The 19507-nt window shown below is 40.7% G+C and overlaps 1 protein-coding gene across 3 annotated transcripts in view; it reads left to right on the top strand.

Moving 5' to 3' along the window:
* LOC149182627 (cationic amino acid transporter 3, mitochondrial-like) overlaps positions 1-19507 on the top strand; it is a 240575-nt gene that overhangs the window by 19142 nt on the left and 201926 nt on the right. For all 3 annotated transcript variants that reach the window (XM_089416902.1, XM_089416901.1, XM_089416900.1), the window contains exons 2-3: positions 2420-2621; positions 3368-3452. In XM_089416902.1, coding sequence (XP_089273028.1) covers positions 2420-2621; positions 3368-3452 — 287 coding nt within the window. The remainder of the gene's footprint in view (positions 1-2419; positions 2622-3367; positions 3453-19507) is intronic.

Genomic DNA, 19507 nt, shown 5'->3' with positions numbered 1-19507 from the left:
AGTCCTACTATGGAAAGTTGAAAAGCAACATCAAGTTGTCTGAAAGACCTCGGAGCTTTGTATTTGATTATGTACATGTGAAAGTATGTTATTGATTGGGGTTATGTTTGTACAAGTGAATCTCTCGAAGGTCTTGATAGCATGCTGGTTACCAATCAGTTTGATTGGGAGAGATTGGACATTCTTGATCTGCTGGATCAAGGGGTGTTGAGGCTTTGTGAAGCATTAACTGGGAGGACATCTGGTCGACACTTTGTGTTGATGTCTAGATCCTGAAATTGAAAAAGATGGTGTTGGTCATTGAGCTCTGTTTTGGATACACACCTGGATTTTGGGTTGATGGTTAGCAAGGAAGCCTAAGAGTACCTAAAGGGGATGAAAGCTTGAGTCCATCTTAGTCCCACCTGGATAGATTGCATTGGTCAGTGATCTAGTCCATGACATTGCAATGCCTAAAGTTCTTCATGGTTCATATAGTTTGAGATCTTCCATTGTATTTGTACATTATGAATACCTCCCTAGTTAAGAGGGAGTGCTGGAAAATGTAACTATGTTCGATCTTCAATAATGTACTTGAGTCATTATGTAATGTATTTGTCAAAAGAATAAAGAAAAGAATTATTATTATTATTATTGTGACTTATTAAAGCATGGGTTTCATGCTTTGGGTCCCCTAGGTCAAAGTCTTCATTGAGGACTTCTAGGATTTATTCTGAGTCTATAGAGTTATTGTACATATAAAGAGATACCCTTCTTGGGCTTTTGAATCATGTAAAAAGGTTAAGTATTGAGTCCATGTCGTCCTAAGAGAAGATCAAGTCGGTCTAAGGACCTTATTCGATGCCACAAGAAGCCTATAAAAGGAAACTCATCGAATTAATTTGGAGCATCATTTCTCTCATCAAGTTCAAATTCTCTTGTAGCTGGGAAGAAGTACCAAATTCTCTTGTTGCTGGGCAAAAGTGCGAAGTTCTCTTGTTGCTGGAAAAGGTGTGAAGTTTGTTGCCGAGAAGCCAAAGTGAATGCAAGTTTGGGAAGTCTAAGGAGACAAGAAAAATCAAAATTTTGGTGTCTCTCTCTCTTTGTTTCCTGCCCTGGATTGGGAGATCGAAGTCTTCCAAGTTTCATTGTTGCCAAAAGATGCTTGTTGCCATAAGTTGCTACATAGTCAAAGTTGTAGGGGAGAAGTCGGAATTCTAGGAGGCTGACTTGGTGTGGAGGGAAGGTCTGGTCTTCGTCTAGGGTGAAGATTCTCAAAGAATACTACTGAAAGGAAGAATTATCTTGACTGGGTTTTCCCCTTTAGGGGGGTTTGCCTTGGCATGTGCCTACATTTGATGCCTATTGTTTTATGTGTTGTTGCTTTTGGTAATTGCTTGATGAACTAAATAAAGAAGATATACAGAATTTTAATAATAAGAAACATCACAAGTCATTATTGAGATCGAGAAAATCTTTATTGCCTTTCTGTTTTTCTAACACAAAGAAAGCTGCAATCAGCACAAAAGAGGAGAGGCTAGGCCTCTATTGGCCACGACCTAGTCAAAATAGAATGCTGTCTTCAAGCTAAACTCAGCCCTGCAGAAAATGATGTTGCTCACAGCCTCACAAGGAAAACACCCACTTTAATGCCAAAGGTCATGCATAAAGTGTGTTAGTAGTTTCAAGTGCTTGCTCCCTCAAGCTGCCATAGAAAAGGACTTAGAAAATACTCAAAAATGGGCTGCAAAACCAATCAAGTATTAGTGGACAACAAGCAAAGGAATAAATGAAATATTTACAACTAGTATACAAGGGGCTAAGCTAAAGAGTATGAGTAACACTCTCCTGTTTGCTTAGCCATCATCAAGCTCTTGATAGCAAATTTAACCAATGAAAGCACAAGATATTTGCGAGTAAATAATTTGAATAGACTAAAGTCGTCTACAACTATTGCTAGGGTCCCTACAAGAAAAACTTGAATGATGAGACTATGAGATTCAAAACAAATGAGAGTTCCTCCAAGAGCCACACTCAAGAGTGGGATGGTCTCTCCTAAGACTTCCCCTCATGCTTGTATCTTGATCCAATAATGATGCCCCTTCTACAAAACTTCAACAAAGATTAGCTCCATATAGATTTAGCAATAAACAATGATAAAAGAGTTCTAGAGATTTATTTGAAATCAGCTAGAGCATTCTATATCTAGAGCAAATTCTTAAATCATATGTCAATGCAAGGTAGCTCTACATCAACATATCTCTAAAAGCATATGGAAGCAAATAATATGATAGCACAAGTAGAAAGAAATGAGAACATGATCAAATACTCATACCATACTCAAGGAGGAAGAACATCCCATAAGTGAAACCCCAAAGTCTTTATTGCATTGATGAATGAAAGAATACAAACACTGACAGTTTTTTGTTGCTTTTTGCAGGTGTTGGTTCAACTATAGGAGCTGGTGTCTATGTCCTTGTTGGCACTGTTGCCAGGGAGCATTCAGGACCAGCCCTTACAATATCATTTCTTATAGCTGGAATAGCTGCTGCACTTTCAGCATTTTGTTATGCTGAACTTGCAAGTCGTTGTCCATCCGCAGGCAGCGCATATCATTATTCATACATCTGTGTTGGAGAAGGGTAACATTTCAAGCAACATACACATCTTAAGTTCTTAAAGTTTGAGGGAATGTAATTTATTAGACTGGGATGTATCATAGTGAGGATGAATTCTTGATTTGCATATACAGTCCAAGAATATCAGTTGAAGAGTAATTTCATGTTTGACTTGAAATTCATAAAGTAGTTTATGAAAAATAATAAAACTTTGTCTTCTTGTGAAATATAAAAATGTTCTACAAAATATGGACAGCTTACACATAACTCAATATTGAATAAAGGGTTTATAAACAAGATGGAGATTTATTTGTGGCTTAAGTTTGGCTCTTCATACCTTGGTTACCAGATGTGTTAAAACCTAAAAGCATCTTTCATGTTTTTGGATTCTAGAAGCATTAAAGCAAGGAGGTGGTCTGCCTTGGTGCCTCTTGCATTTAGCATCCTGCTCATGGGGAGGGGAAATAAATCATTGTGAAGAAGATAACGTCATTCATACTTTGCATAGTAGCATATCATAGCACTAGTGTTATTCTGGCCATTGTTTCAAGGCTATGTAATGAGTGCCATGAATATACCTAAGATATATACAAATTTGAAATTCCTAGGAGCATGCATCATCTGTAGTGCTGCCTGTGACTTGCCTGCTTTTTGTTCATTAGTGATTTCTATTTTGAAACTCAATGTATGTATGTCACATATCTTGTGCATTATGTTTTCATAATGTTTAGTGAAGTTTTGTTAATTTTCGCTAGAATGATCATGGTCAGGATTGCTTGGCTGATTGGTTGGGCACTTATTTTGGAGTATACAGTAGGTGGATCTGCTGTTGCCCGTGGTATCTCTCCCAATCTGGTATGGTAAACTCTACATTATTTAAGATTTTAATGCAGATTTGAGCCTTTTACGCCTATTTTATGATTACTATGGGTAGAGATTCACCAAAAGATTTTCTGTGTCTTCCAAAGGCAGGTAGTTTAGTAGTCTGTGGTAGCTCCTTTAAAACGATCCCTACAGAATGTCCTTTAAATTATAAATATCTATAGTTTGAAAAAACTACTCAAAGGTTCAAAATAGACTTAAAAAGTTCCTTTATGGGTTCATGAGTTTCATAGTGATTTATATGTTCTACAATTCTTCCAATATGGTTTCTAGCTCCTAGATAGCTATCATCCTCATTTTATGTGGTCTTTTCTCTGACCATGATATACTTCGCTTAGCATATAAGATTTGGCCGAAGATATATATGTTTTGGGATAAAATAATACTTTTTTCTACTTCAAATTAAAATTAACTAGAAAAATGTGGGGGTCAAAATTTCATTCTCTGAACAATGTTGGGATCAAGAGTGTTTTTTACTTTCTTTTGGTTTTGGGGAAATACTGCATATAGAAACTTACAGCTGTCCTTTTGGGTAAGCTGCTGCACCACGAGGGGTATTTCTATGCCATTAAAATCACCAAGGACTTGCACCTGGCCTCATCTAAACCCATGTAGGGGGTTTGTGTTGATTTTTTTTGTAGCATCGGGAGGTATTCCTGCATGCCATAAGGCCTCCCAAGTTGGCCAAAGGAAATTGTACTAAATGAAGAATGAAAAATATTATTTTGGGCTTCATGTAGCCCACAAAAGTCAAGTCGGCCCTCTTGCTGCTCAAATTAGCAGGCCTTGTAAAGAGGCAAAAGCTAGAGGGCATAACAACACTTGGGATAGAGGCCTACTGTCACCACAGCCTAAGTTCCCTACTCTTCTTGGATTTTCACTGACGGGAAGAGTCCTGATAAAACTCACTTGTGATAAATGTTTCTAAGATAGGTTTGGAGAGAGACAAGGTAGCTCCTTCAATGGAAAGGTTCAACTAAGGTATAAACTTTGGGAAAAGATAGTAAGACTTTCCACGAAAAAACTCCTTTGAAAATTAGCTACATGAGACCTTGTGTTGAGATATATAATGAGATATGAGTGCATCCAAGGTCAAGGTAGATAAGAGAAAAGACAATGTATGATCTACTTCAACAAGTACTAAAGCAAATGCCTTCAAAGAATCCCCAAGTTGAAGGATTAGCTTCTAGGGTTCCCTCTTGATGTGACAACTAGGGCATCAAATTTATGGAGAATTCACCATGGGAATTCCACCAAAACTTGAGGATCCATAGAGGAGACACTAAGGAAGAATTCTATCCAAGCAAAATTCAGAATGCCTCCCTCTAGAAGATTTTGCACCAAGCCCTAGGGGAGCCTCCCCATCCTTAAAGGAGCAAAAAAAAAAGGTGAAAAGAGTGATATATTTGAGTTGTAAGTGATCACCAAGGATTTAAGATCAGTGCCTAACCATTGAGAGGCTAGGAGTCATGAAAGATTTCGATTTAGACAACTCGCTCTTCAAGGAGACCTAAAGGTAAAGGCTTTCACTACCACTTTAGATATTTATACTTTCTTAGACACTTGTCAATGGAGTTTCAAGGATAAAATGCATCAATCCCCTAGGAACATTCATTCATTCACTATCTATGAGTAACACATGCAAAATTTCCCAATAGTTACAATTTTTAGACAATATTTCAGCAATTAGGGCACATTAATAACTATGAGACAATATTCCAAGCATTAGACATTAACAAAATCAGAAATTCACCATAAAAGAGCACTTATAAGATTGTGAAGAGTATATCCATCCATAACAATGCCAATTAGAAGCTCCAAAAATGAGACAAGATTATCCAAACATCAAAATTTATCCATAATCCTCCAAAAACATCCACAAATTGCAGGTCTGAATTTGCCAAGTAGGCCGGAAATCCAAGAGATGATGATTTGAGATGAGAGTAGCTCTCATCTATTTATACAAATGTTATGAGTTCAAAATTTAAGTGACAAAGCCCCTCCATATGCCTAATGTGCGAAGTTACCGGCCCATGGTTATAAGCCACCCATGATAGCTTTAAAATTAAATTAAATTCTCCTCCTAAGCCCATGCAAGGCTGATGTCATGCATGCGTGGAGGCCTAAAGGGGCAGCGTTGAGGCCGCTTGTGCTAGAAACATGGGAGAGGGCCTCAAAAATCATGATGAAGAGGTTCATGCCCTCCATATGCTGCAAAACATCTCCAAACCCCTATTTGGGCGTTGTGTGCTCCAAATGTGTCTCATGGGTATCCAAGTGGCTCAAAATCATGTCGATGCTCCATCAATGAGGGCTAGAAGATGACACATGCCCTCCCATGACTCTCTACGAAAGACATAACGTCGTTTGTGCCTTGGATCGATTACCAAGTGCTGGGTGCAATGTATCGCCGACTGGGGCATCCTAGTCCACGTGCGTCATCATCTTGAGAAATTGGGGAACCACCAAGCAAGTGGTGGTGCTGAAGAAGACCATGGTTTGGCAATCATGCTCTGCATGAATGGAGGCCCATGGCTCTCAATGCTCACCCTACAAATCCCACTGTGATCCTCTAGAGGGTTTGGATCCCGTATAGGGAGGCTAAGTCCAAGATGAAAACCCACCTGCAATCCTGTATAAGATCCAGTGCGTCTCCTCGCCCTCCAATACAATGATTCATTAGTGCAATTGAGTAAATAAGCTCGTTAATCAAGGGAAAAAGTGAGCACTTCATAATGGGTTTCCCTTCCAAATTCAGGGCTTTGAACATGTATTAGTGTTACCTTTTTTGGTAGGAGTGGTTAATGAAGGACCCTATTAGGTGGCTGCAACCTCTAAGGGAATGACATGTCCATGGTACATCCTTCAAATGGCAAACATCATGTGAAATAATGATGTAATGGAATGGGGGCAAAGCGAAGGCTCCAAGCCACATGCCATGGTACAAGGGTAACTATGATGATGGAGGCCCACACCATGGGTGTATGAATGTAAAAGGGAGCAATCACAGTACATGAGTTACCTCGACCTTTGTTTTTCCACCCTTCTTCGTATGCCTTTTGCCTTTTATTGATATTTCATTATTTTATTGCTCGGGGCTCGAGGGGATGAGAGCATGTTGTGTAAGATATAACAATGATTACCCCCTTAAGGGTGAGCAGTTCATTGCCCACCAGGGGTTGGGACATTCATGGGTTCCTTAATAATGCAAGGGGCACTCACAGGGGCCCTAGGAACTAGGGTGATGACCATAATGATAGGGGCTAGAGCTCATGTTTGGTTTTTTCTCACGTGCTAAATTATGTTGTCCTGACCATTTTTTGCATTTTTGTGGTGCATTTCTTGTTGTATGTGGCCATATTATGCTTTATCTTTTTTTTTTTTAGCTGCGTCAACCTCCAGGGCATCGTTCCAAGCTCGACCCAGGGTGTGGACAAGGGGAAGGGGATACTAATACCTTGTGGATCCGATGGACAAATGTGGACCTAGATAGGAAATGTGAAAAAGGGCTTGTAATGAATGGAGGGGAGTGAGATATATGGTATTGGGAAGTAGGGTCATGCAACCAAAATCAGGGTCTCCGATGTAGTGTCCTTCATAAAACTAATAACCAGTAAGGGAGATCCCATGGGACTAGGATTCAGGATTAACCCCCCAATTGAGGTAAGGGAACAAGAGTACAGTCAAAGCCCTTCCTTCTTCCAAGTCTCCTAGTAATCCATGCCCAAGTGTGCCCAAGAAAAACAAGCATAAACACCCAATTACATAATGAAAAATCATACCTTTGGGATTGGATGGCCCACCTTCAAACATACGATCATGACAAATGAGCAAGAGTACATAATGGCTGGCTCAGGTGGTGGAGAAAAGTAGCACATCAAAGCTATTAGGTGGCTAGCTGCTGACTCCCGACTAAAGACAAATCTTAGGAGAAAATTTCTCCTATGGGGTCATCCACTGGTGGTGGGTAACATGCCCCATAAGTGAAGGAGTGTGTCTTTTGGTCAAAAGTCACCCCATCTAACTAATATAAATACAAGATGACCTCCTCCATTTTGATCATCCTTATGAATAAGAACAAGCTCAAGCAAGCCATAGACCAACAAGAGAGGACGAGTTACAGGCGGTTTTGATTTTGTCTTAGGAAGAGGAGGCCGAGTTTGATTGTCCAAGATCAAACTGAGGTTCGATGCTAAGGGAAGATTGTTTTGTATCCATTGGACTAAAAGGAAAGGTTGCAGAATTAATGATCTCAATTAAGAAGTATTTTTATGAGAAGATTGAGACTCTGTTTGTGCCCTAGAAGAGGGTTGAAACCTCTACTCTGTGAAAAAAACCCGTGGAAAAAAGTATAGAAGAGGGCCACAACTAGCTTGAGGCTAGGCCACAGGCCTAGAAGGTGTTGAAGTTTCTAAGTCTACTTAGTTAGAAACCCTCCATGCACTTTATCTGATTTATTCCTACCTACTTGTTATGTTACTTAACAAGTTATTTACAATGTAAATACTGAAAATAAACACTAGTGCATGCTCAACATATTACACATCAACAACTGAAGGAAACAGAAACAATCACACCATATGACACCATTATTTTTGGACCAATGTCCCCGGAAAAACCCAAGGTGGGAAAACCGGTGCAACTATCTAAGGGTTTTCTTATTAAGCAATATCAAAGTATGATCTCGGTGCCGAAACTGGCCTACCCAATAGAGAATTTCCTTGGCAGTAATACCTCTCAGTTTGAGACAAATCTCCCAGCTGAAACCTTGGATAATCCTTTCGGCAGCTCTTTAGCACCAATTTGCCCTAGAAACTCCAGCGTCAGCCTTTTCTGGACTGCGTCAACCCCTCTTTGCCCAGCGCTGGCCCTGCGTCACCCTCGATGGGTCTGCGTCAGCCTTTTGGCCCTATGTGTCAGCAACGATGGCCTCTCTAAGGCTCTGCGCAGCTCCCAGCTACCTCTGCGTGGCCCTATGTGAGCCTTGGCTGGCTCTGTGTCACTCTCCCCGGCTACTGCGCTGCTATCCCAGCACTATCTCTGCCTCTCTGTACTCAATGCCCCTCAGCTACAACTCCTGATCACTAATTTTATCTCTCTTAGCAAATCCCGCTCTAGAGAATAGAATGACTGATCACTCTGGTGTGTTCTCCAAGTGACCTTCAAGCCTCCTCTTATACTTTTCCTGTTGACATATCAACAGTCGAGATTAAGTCCCTAATCAATGGCTAAGATTAGATCTAGCTTGATCCATGTCTTTTGGACCATTCTAACACAATTTCATATTAATACACATTAATATTTTATTTTCCCTGAGTTTAAACTTAGGGACTCCATTAAAAATATTAATTATTTTAATATCTCCTGAACTGTTTAGAATCTGCCCAAACCCTTTCTGGGTATTGGAGATCTCACGTGCCCCAACCTCTTCACCAAGTTTCGTGGCTAGAGCACATCCGATGCTACCCCAAATCAACACTCCTTAGCGAGGATTATGCTCTAGCAATACTCCTCGCTGATTATTACTTTGATCATCTGGCATCGGTACCTGCGCTGATGCTAGGCCTTCGTGCCCAACATCCTCTGCACTGCTGCATCCTGTACTGCTGCCCATGGTTCTGCCACTACCACTACTGCATCTGTACGACAGCTCCCTTTGCATCCGTGCTGCCGTTGGTCCTTTCTCCCAGCACTGCATCCACATTGCACCTCCTCTCATCATGCAGCATCGTGCTGCCCACTGCTGCACTGCAACTCAGTTACTGAGAAGTAAGTAACTGATCTCCCAATCTGACCTCCCTATTGGGCTAGAGACACCCACTGATGTTGAATCTCCCTCTGTTGCTGACAAGTGCTCCCTCTCTGACCTCTATGCTGCTGCAACAACTCCCTGCATCTTGGGACTCTTGTACTGTAGCTCTCTCTACTGCTCCATCCACTTCCGTCTCTACCTGACTCAGCCAGTCCCGCTACTCCTCTTCGGGGCTCCCGTAGCAAGGTCTAATCCAAGAGGCTGGGTACCTCGATGATCTTGCCCCTCATCGCATATAGTCCGCCTGACTACAGCTCGATGTCTCCCCACTTCCACTTAAGTGGTGCATGTGCACTCATGGCACAGTCATCGTCTGTCAAAACTTCCTTCTCTGCCCTTGCTGGCGCTGCCTTAGTCTCGGAAAACTCTCCCTTACTCTTCTTCCTTGAACACTGGATCGCATAATGACCCAGCTCGCCACAGTGGAAGCACTTTCTCTTGGAGAGATCCTTCTTCTTCCGCTTTTCCTGCTTTCCCTCAGATGCTAGGGCAACATCTTCCTCCTCCTGCTTGACTTTAATCCCCTTGCTGCTGCTACCCATCTTCGACTGCCGTTTGATCTCTTCTTGGCGAAGAGCAACCCACATCTCATCCCAAGGTGGAAGTGTCCCTCTGCCCAGTATACTCTGGACAAATACCTCCCAGTCTTCTGAGACTGCATTTAGGGCTGTCCTCACCATCAATTCCTGATCCGGCATGGCTTTTATAACAGTCAACTGATCTCAGATCTCATTCAATCCTCCGAGGAAGGTGTCGATCGGTTCTCCCATCTTCATCTGATACGACCTCAACTGATTCTCAAGTAATATTCTTCTTTGCACAGAAGTATGCTGGTACAATTTCTTGAGGGCCTCCCACATCTCATATGCCGTTTCCTTCTCGACAATGTGTGGTACTACATGGTCCTTGACCCCGTCAAGGATGATGCTCTTGGCCCTCGCCGTTGCCTCCTCGTACTTGCTGTTATCATTGGGGTCGACTGGGATAGCTATAACCTTCAAGGTGAAGTTATTGACACGATTTCTGTCAAGTACGGATAAGATTTTGGCCTTCCAGACTGCGAAGTTCGATGCTCCGTCCAGTCTATCCCGGTCTCTTACTCCGCGTAGTGCCATGATGCTCTTCTACTTCCCTCCTGGAAGTTCTCTGTTCGACTCCTCTGAGTTTCTGCTTCCCGTCTGGAAGTTCTCTTCTTGACTCCCTCTGAGTCCCGATCTCCCTCCTGGAAATCCTTCTGCCGTTGTCGAGATGCCCCCTACTCTGATCGTCTTCTGCAACCGCACCACTGATCTGGCTTCTTCGGTTAGAAACCCTCGGTAGCAACTCCCTCCTCTTGGCCTTGCTCTGTTAGGTACTGTTCTGACTACAGTACCTCACCAGCGCCACTTTGCAATATTCCCACAGCCTTCTAAAGCCCAACAACCTGAAGGTGAGAGCTCCTAGGTTCTGCACAATCTCGGCACCAGCAACCCAGCCTCCTCACCTAATTGTGTCAGCCTTCCCTACTTCTGCATGAGGCTCCCTTTACCTTCCTTAGCCTCTGCGCTGCCTCTTCCCGGCTCACCCCTGATGACGCATTCACTGCATCACCCTTCCCTTGTTGCTGCTCTGCTAGAAACAACTTCTGTCACCTCGGGACAACAGTTTTTTGCTACTATTGCTTCGCTTGGCTGATGTCCTCAACCCTCATGTGATTTGCAATCACGCTCTAATACCATGTTGAAGTTTCTAAGTCTACTTAGTTAGAAACCCTCCATGCACTTTATCTGATTTATTCCTACCTACTTGTTATGTTACTTAACAAGTTATTTACAATGTAAATACTGAAAATAAACACTAGTGCATGCTCAACATATTACAGATCAACAACTGAATGAAACAGAAACAATCACACCCTATGACACCATTATTTTTGGACCAATGTCCTTGGAAAAACCCAATGTGGGAAAATTGGTGCAGCTATCTGAGGGTTTTCTTATTAAGCAATATCAGAGTACAATCTCGGTGCCGAAACTAGTCTACCCAACAGAGAATTTCCTTGGCAGTAATACCTCTCAGTTTGAGACAAATCTCCTAGTTGAAACCCTGGATAATCCTTCCGGCAGCTCCTCAGCATCAATCTGCCTTAGAAACCCCAACATCAGCCTTTTTTGGATTGTGTCAGCCCCTCTTTGCCCAACGCTGGCCTTGCGTTACCCTGGATGGGTCTGCGTCAACCTTAGGAGGCCCTGCGTCAGCCTTTTGGCCCTCTGTGTCAACAATGCTGGCCTCTCTGGGGCTTTGCGCAGCTGGCAGCTCCCAGCTGCCTCTACGTGGCCCAGCGTGAGCCCTAGCTGGCTCTGCGTCACTCTCCTCGACTAGTGCGCTGCTATCCTGGCACTATCTTTGCCTCTCTGTCTCTTTGTACTCAATGCCCCTCAGCTGCAACTCCTGATCACTAATTCTATCTCTCTTAGCAAAACCTGCTCTAGAGAATAGAATGACTGATCACTCTGGTGTGTTCTCCAAGTGATCCTCAAGCCTCCTCTTATACTTTTCCTGTTGACATATCAACGGCCGAGATTAAGTCCCTAATGAACGGCTAAGATTAGATGTGGCTTGATCCATGTCTTTTGGACCATTCTAACACAGTTTCATATTAATACACATTAATATTTTATTTTCCCAGTTTAGACTTAGGGACTCCATTAAAAATATTAATTATTTTAATATCTCCTGAAGTGTTTAGAATTTGCCCAAAATCTTTCTGGGTATTGGAGATCTCATGTGCCCCAACCTCTCCACCAAGTTTCGTGGCTAGAGCACATCCGATGCTACCCCAAATCAACAGAAGGGTCTGAGAGGCCTCAAATCCTTGGGAAGCTGGGTTGAGATGCCTCAGAAGGCCAACTAAGGTGGACAAAGGTTGTTAATGATTATTTGGTAAAGGAGGTCTGGTTTGACTGATATCTTTGACCTGTTTTTGCACATAGTCCTTGAACTATTTTGAATTGTAATTATTGCTAAAGAACAATTTCTCCTAAGAAAATATTGTTGGGTTTTTCCTAGGGTAAATTTGTGTCTCTTTTGTGCTTGGCTGTCTCTTTATGATCTTACTGTCTTTATTGCATTACTATTGATAATTTCTATGTATAATTGCTTAATGATATATGTGACATAAGACAACTTGATTAAGAAATCATTGGAAAGTAATTACTAGATCCGAAGACCAATTTCTCTTGGGAAAAATCAACAGTTTGAACCTAGGTCTTCGTGTTAATACTGTTGAAAATTGTAACTAGGTTTGGTCTTCATTATGATGTAATTGTAATCATGACATTGTATATTCTTTATAAAGAAAGAAAAATGAAAGAAAGAGAAATTATATTTTATTTTGGAGTATGGGTTTCATACTCAAGTTTGAGTCAAAAGCATGTTCTTCGTGCTTTTAGGTCTTTTAGGTCTTTCTAGGTCTTTCTAGGATAAAGAATAATATTGGTCATGTGTCATAGTCCCATTTGGACTCATTGTAATGGAGGAAAATATTTATTTTATCTTGTAAAAGCCATGGATAATCCCAAGACCAAGTCGGCCCAAGAGCAAGGACAAGTCAGCCTAAGGGAGGGTTATTCGACCCTCAAGAAAGGCTATAAATAGAAGGGAGCTCGACCTCATTTGGACACTCATCTCAAGCTAGTTTGATTTGCAATAGCGAAGGTGAAGGAAGAGTAGTTGGAGGACGAAGAAGAAGAGTTGAAGTTGAAGTTTGTCAAGGATTATCTTTCTTTCTATCTCACTAGGGTCTGTGAAGCTGCCAGTTACAAGAGGCCGAAATTCTGAAGCAGTTGTAGGGGGTTGAAATTGTAGGGACAAAATTCTGTTGCAGGGGTCGAAGTTGCAGTAGTGGTGTAGCAGTATTGAAGTACTGAAAGCTATCTCAAGGAAGATCTTGCTGGGGGCTGACTTGGGCCTTGGAGGGTTTGCTGGCTTCAGTCTTTGGGTCTTGGAAGTCTCTTTTGACAGTAGATTCTAAAGAAGAATAGAAGCATTTTCAGGGTTTTCCCCTTGGAGGGGTTTTGCTGTGGCTTGGAGCCTATATCTTGTGTACTTTGTCTCTTGGTGATCTTCTTGTTTTGGTAATTGCTTGATGGATAAAATTAAAGAAGTAATTAAGGAATGTCTAACATCACAAGTAATGATCAAGTTAAGGAAAATAAGTTATAATCTACAAGTCCCCAAATTTTCCAACATGGTATCAAAGCTAAGGTGTAAGAAGGAGACTAAAGATCACATCTTTGTTGGTACTATGGCAAGGGTTATAAGGAAGGGTTTCAAGACTTTTAGAAATTTCGCTACATTTATCAAAAGGTATCTAATGAAGATTATCTCCAAGTTGGCAAAGGAAGTAGCAGATGGAAGTTTGTTCAACGTTTTATCTGGCACATTCAACGACAAGAATGTATGGGTTATTGACAGTGTTGCCTCTAGACATATGAAGGGAGAATGCAGTCAACTCCAAACCCTATCTAAGGGAATCTCAACTCACTCTATTGAACTTGGAGACAACAAGTGCTATCCATTGAAAGGCATTCGGTCTACATCATCAGTGCTTGAGTCAGGTGGAAACATTCACCTTAACAATATCTTATATGTTCTAGGTTTAAAAAAATCTACTTTCTATTTCTTGTCTAGAGGATAAGGGTAATAGAGTTGCTTTTGTTGATGGCAAGGTTTTGGTTTGGGATAAGGGCTCTAGTATTAATGAAGCAAGGGTGATTGGGGTTCGTGAGGGAACATTGTATAGACTCTATACACCTCTAGCTCAAGCCCTAGTTCACTTAGAAGTGAGTCCTTCCGAACTATGGCATAGAAGGTATGGGCACCTTCATTATAAGATTTTGCCATCTATGAGTCAAATGGTCAATGGCATCCTCAAAATAAAGGATGATCATGAAGGAACCTGTAAGGGATGTGCTCTAGGCAAGAATGTAAAGAAACCATTTGCAAGTAGTGAAACTAGATCTAAAGAAATTTTGGATCTCATACACTCAGATGTATGTGGACCTATGGCAGTTAAGTCTCTTGGTGGGCATCAGTATTATGTAACCTTCATTGATGATTACTCAAGAAAGACTTGGCTATACCTTCTCAAGAACAAGGATGAGGTATTCGAAAAGTTTCAGGAGTTCAAGAATGAAGTGGAAAATCTAACCGAGAGAAAGATCAAAATTCTAAGGTCAGATAATGGTGGAGAATACACCTCCAAAGAATTAATAGCTTTCTGCAAGGAAGCAGGAATCAAGAGGGAGCTCATTGTTCCCTATAATCCTGAACAAAATGGTGTGGTAGAAAGGAAGAATCGTACTATTGAAGAATGTGTCAGAGCTATGTTGCACGATCAAGATATTCCTCAATTCCTATGGGGAGGCATGTATGACAGCTGTTTACTTGCAGAACCGAAGTCCTCACAGGATCCTCAACAACATGACTTCGAAAGAAGCATTTATAGGAAAGAAGCCAAGTGTGGATCATCTTCGTATATTTGGGTGTCCTGTTTATATTCATGTACCCAAGGATAAAAGAAAGAAGTTAGATCCTACCAGTCTAAGGGGCATCTTTATTGGGTATAGTGCTTCATCTAAAGCATACAAAATATATATTAAGGAGGATCATCGAATTGAGGTAAGCAGAGATGTCATCTTTGATGAAAACATAGCTTACAAGAAATCGAAGGATGTTCTAGTTGACTCTGATGAAGAAGTTCCTATCTTTGAAGATATCTCTAGGGACAATGATGGTCAAGAACTGAGACCTACTCAAGAAGATGTTGAAGGTCCTTGTGAGCTTGTACAACATGTAATTGTTCCAAAAAATCGGAAGAGACCTTTTTGGTCGAAAACTACTCTTCAAGAGGTCAGGGACATCCAGGGAAAGTAAGAGACCAAAGAGGTATTTTGGATATGCTGCATATTGGAATCAAGTGTGAGTCATAGAAAGGGAAATGCGTGCCACAAAGTTTTGTAACGAGCCACTGTATAGATACTGTGAATGGTCGCGAACCTTAGAAGATTGCGAATTATGTGAGTCACTAGGAGGCTAATTCGAGTCATAGAGAAATACAAGCGAGCCACATAGTCAACGAGCCATAGATGCAAGCTATAAATGAAACGAGCTTCAAATTTAACTATACCATCGAACGAGATAGTGTAAGAGCCACAGAGCAAAGATCTGAGCCACTGTAAACAAATTGTGTGCCACAAAATATTAGATCCGAACCATTGGGTCGTTGAGGCATTGTGGGCTACTGTAATTTTGAATTCAATGTCACTATAGGAGATGCGATGCCAAGAATGCGATGTCACTATAGAACGATCCACACAATGAATAGAAGTGAGCCTGTCAACGAAAAATGCGAGCCAACAAAACCTACAAACCGTAGAGAAAAATGTATGCAATGTTTGTATTGTCAAGTGAGGCACAACGGTGGAGAATTTATAGTTGATTTTGGGACTAGGCTCTTCACATGGGAGTCAACAAGAGTTTTTATAAGCTTAATCTTGTAATCTTGGTGGTAAACATAAAATTCAAAATAATATTATATATATATATATATATATATATATATATATATATATATTCTTTTGACCAATTCATAATTTCTCTTTAGGGAACAATGAGTTTTCCTTTGGTGTAGTTGGGTTTCCCTTTGGGCAAATTCATCCCGAAGTTGCTCAAATTTAAACACAAAATGGAAGAAAATGGCAATAAACTTACACGATTCCACCAAGAATCACTTCATCAATCCCAAACACGTCTCTTCATTAAAAAATCTCCCTCCCAAGGAGATTCGTTCCACGTCCAAGAGAAAATTACAAGAGAACTAGTTTGCATTCCTTTAGAGAGAAAAATGTTATGATGATAAAATAAATGTGACTTTCCTCTATTTATATGAGGACAACCAAGTTATTTTTCATAATTGTACAACAAAAGCCCTACAAGTTTTCTTGGGGCATTCAATAAGGCCTAAAGGTCACAAGCCAACCTTAAGATGGCTTTAAAACACAAGAAATATATCATAATACTCCCACGCATGTGGGAATAAAAGCTCTCCAACATGAATTCATCCTCTTTACATGGAAATCTTCATCAAGCAAGCGATAATGGGGGTCCAAGAGTGCTCCTCAATGCTTGGTGCATCATGAAAGGGCATGGGTACATCTTCAAGTAAAATTCTCTCCACCATGATGTCATCATCAAGGAGGCTCACGTCGCCCTTCTGGGGCATGTAGGGTTGACATGGAAACCTCAAAAGCAAGTGTTGGCATTATTATCGCAAAATCTAACGGGCCTAGTGCAAAGCCTCACTAGGAAACCTAGGTCTTATGGCAACAAGAGATTAGCCACCATTGTCACCTTAGTGCCTTTTTTCTAAGGAGGGATTAAGGTTGAAGGAAGATGTAATAATTGAAAGGAAAGGTACTGACCAAGCCTTGAAAGGTTGAGATAAAAGTTTCCAAGAATTCAAGTACACTTTCCCAAGACCTTTATATGATTTAGAAGAAAGCTATTATATGTTAGGATTTTTATGATATGCAGATTTAGGTCATACAATGACATCTAACAGCTTGGGAAGATAGCTTATGAATAACAAGATCAAGAAAGGAAGAAAGGCTATGAAGGAGGGAAACAAGGGTTAAGTAAACAATGGTTTTAAATGGTTGAAAATGCACATGACAACAATTAAAACCAATATGTTAGCCCCAATTTTGGGGTGAAAACATGCAATTAATGCTATATTTTGCTTTTTAATATTTATTAAATGCAATCCCTTTCAATAAGGCAGTTAAAAATGTACAATAAATTGTTATTAAATGTATATTTAAGGTAACCCTAACCCTAATTACCATAAATTTAAGTGAAGTGAGAGAAATTAAAATGACCACCACAAGCTATTCCAATGCTTTTTGTCAATTAGGCAATGGAGTCAATAATGGTGAACTTGAAGCTAATGACAGAGGAACCTAGATGAGGTGGGCGGAGGACTAAGAAGCCTCTCTTAGAAACCCTAGTGACTTTGTTTAAGTGGAGATTTAAGATCAAGGGAGGCATACACAAAGTTCTTTTGATGGGTCCTTGAAAGACTAATTTTGAAAAGCTTCATGAAACAAGATTTCATAAAAGATATTGCACATTTTAGTATGGCACAAAGAAACCTTGTTTTTAGAAATTTGCATGCAACATGGAACCAAATTAGCAATAAGCTTCCACTATTCAATTAAGAATCACTTCATCAATCCAAGAAAAGTCTCATCATGAAAAAATATCCCTAAGACAATTCGCTCCACCAAGATCACATTGTGTCCAAAAGAAAAAAACAACAGAGCTTGTGTGCACTTCTTAAGAGAGAGAGAAGTGATGTGAAGTGTGATGATTCAAAATGAAAGTGACTCCCCTCTATTTATATGAGGGTAACCAAGTCACTTTTCATTAATTTACAAGTAAAAGTCCTGAAAGTTTACTTGAGCGTTCAACTAGGCCTAAAGGTCACAAGCCAACCTTAAGACAATTTAAAAACATGATAAATACATTAAAATAGCCCACACATGTGGGGATAAAGGCTCTCCATGATGACACCATCCTCTCAAAATGGTCAATCTCCATTGAGCAAGTGACTAAGAGGCTCATGAATGTTCCTCCAAGAAATCATCAAAGTGCATGGGTAAATTTCCTAATAACTCCACCATACATCATAAGGTTCATGTCACTCTTGTAGGGCTCATGAGGGTGATGTGGTAGGCTTTGAGGCAAGCATTGGCACATGGGCATGATGTCAATTCGGGTTATCTCAGGTGTTAGGGCAGAACGATTATTATCCTCCCTACCCAGGTTCAAATCCTTGCTAGTGACATGTGCTTTGATGCCTTGTTGATTATTATTGTAATGGCTTCGAGCCCAAGAAAAGAACTCTTAAGTAACTAGCCTTCCCAATTCATCTTAGTGATAACCATCCTCATCTGGGCTTTGGAGCAAGGCAACATCCATGAAAGAGGGTCAATGCTAGCTTGGGGGGCATTCTGGTTCCATTTGGGCACATCATCAAACAATTCAATGCCTTGGCTTCTTAGTGCGTTTCAATGCCTGGAGGTGTAGCAAGGGGTATACAACCATGTGGAGTCTCATCAAGGCCCAACATCCATCTCATGAGGGAAACACTAGGGCTACAAGGTCATGTTTTCTCTCAACAATAAGCAAAACGTTTTGTGTTTGGTGCTAGATAAGTGTCAAGCCTTCCTTTGAAGGATCTCTGGTGCATGAGTAATACATACCCTTATGATCAAGTAAGGTCAACATCTTTAGGTTCAAAAACCATTAGAGCATCATCGTGAAACATATTCATTGTTAGGGGCACAAAAATAGTTCACACAAACCTTGCCCTCAAATATCTTTCTAGCCCAACATTTCTAAGCAAGTTACCACACTTGTGTTAGGGATGATTATGTCTTTGGCCCTATTAGGTACTTCTAGCTCCCAAGGGGAAGGGCATGTCACAAGGAGACCCATCAATCCATATGTGCATGTGATAATGATGGTAATGGAATGGGCTAGACTTCAAGGAAGATGGCCATAGCCATCGTACCATCTAGAGTAGGGTCCAACATCTCTGAGTAGTGTAATGAGAAGAGGGAAGAATCATGGAGGCATAGATTATCCCTTTTCTCGAACTGCTTTTTCCACCCTTCTAGTGCACTTTTTACTTTAATGATTTATCTTTATTTCTTGCATAGCTTGGGAGACCAAACTTGTTTTATGCTTTTTCAAAACCCCTTAAAGATGTATCTAGTTTCTCTCTCATTAGGGTTGGAACATTCAAGAGTTTCTTTTTACATGGAGCATGAAATGTCGAGGATTTGGGGTAGAGCTCATTCTAGGCTTTCTTCCATGTGCTTACTGTTTCCCAACCCTCTTTTGTATTTTTATTTTCTTTAGTTGTGGCTGTAAATGCTTTTATCATTCTTTCACATGCATCATCCTTTTAGGGCAAATTTTCGAGACCTGACTTAAAGATGAGGATAAAGGTTGCTAGTCCCAATGACAAATGACAATCAACCCAAAGATGGATGTGGATAATAAGGGAAACATTGAGTGTGGTAAGTATTGATTACCTTGGGCACACTACTTCAATCAATGCCTCCTATTAGTGCCCCTATTGAAGGAAGGCCCTCCGGGGAGATTGCAT

The sequence above is a fragment of the Pinus tabuliformis genome, chromosome 3_2, assembly GCF_031772625.1.
Source record: "Pinus tabuliformis cultivar Carrire ecotype Pingquan chromosome 3_2, CPIR1, whole genome shotgun sequence".
NCBI lineage: Eukaryota > Viridiplantae > Streptophyta > Pinopsida > Pinales > Pinaceae > Pinus > Pinus tabuliformis.
This window is presented reverse-complemented; position numbering and strand designations above follow the sequence as displayed.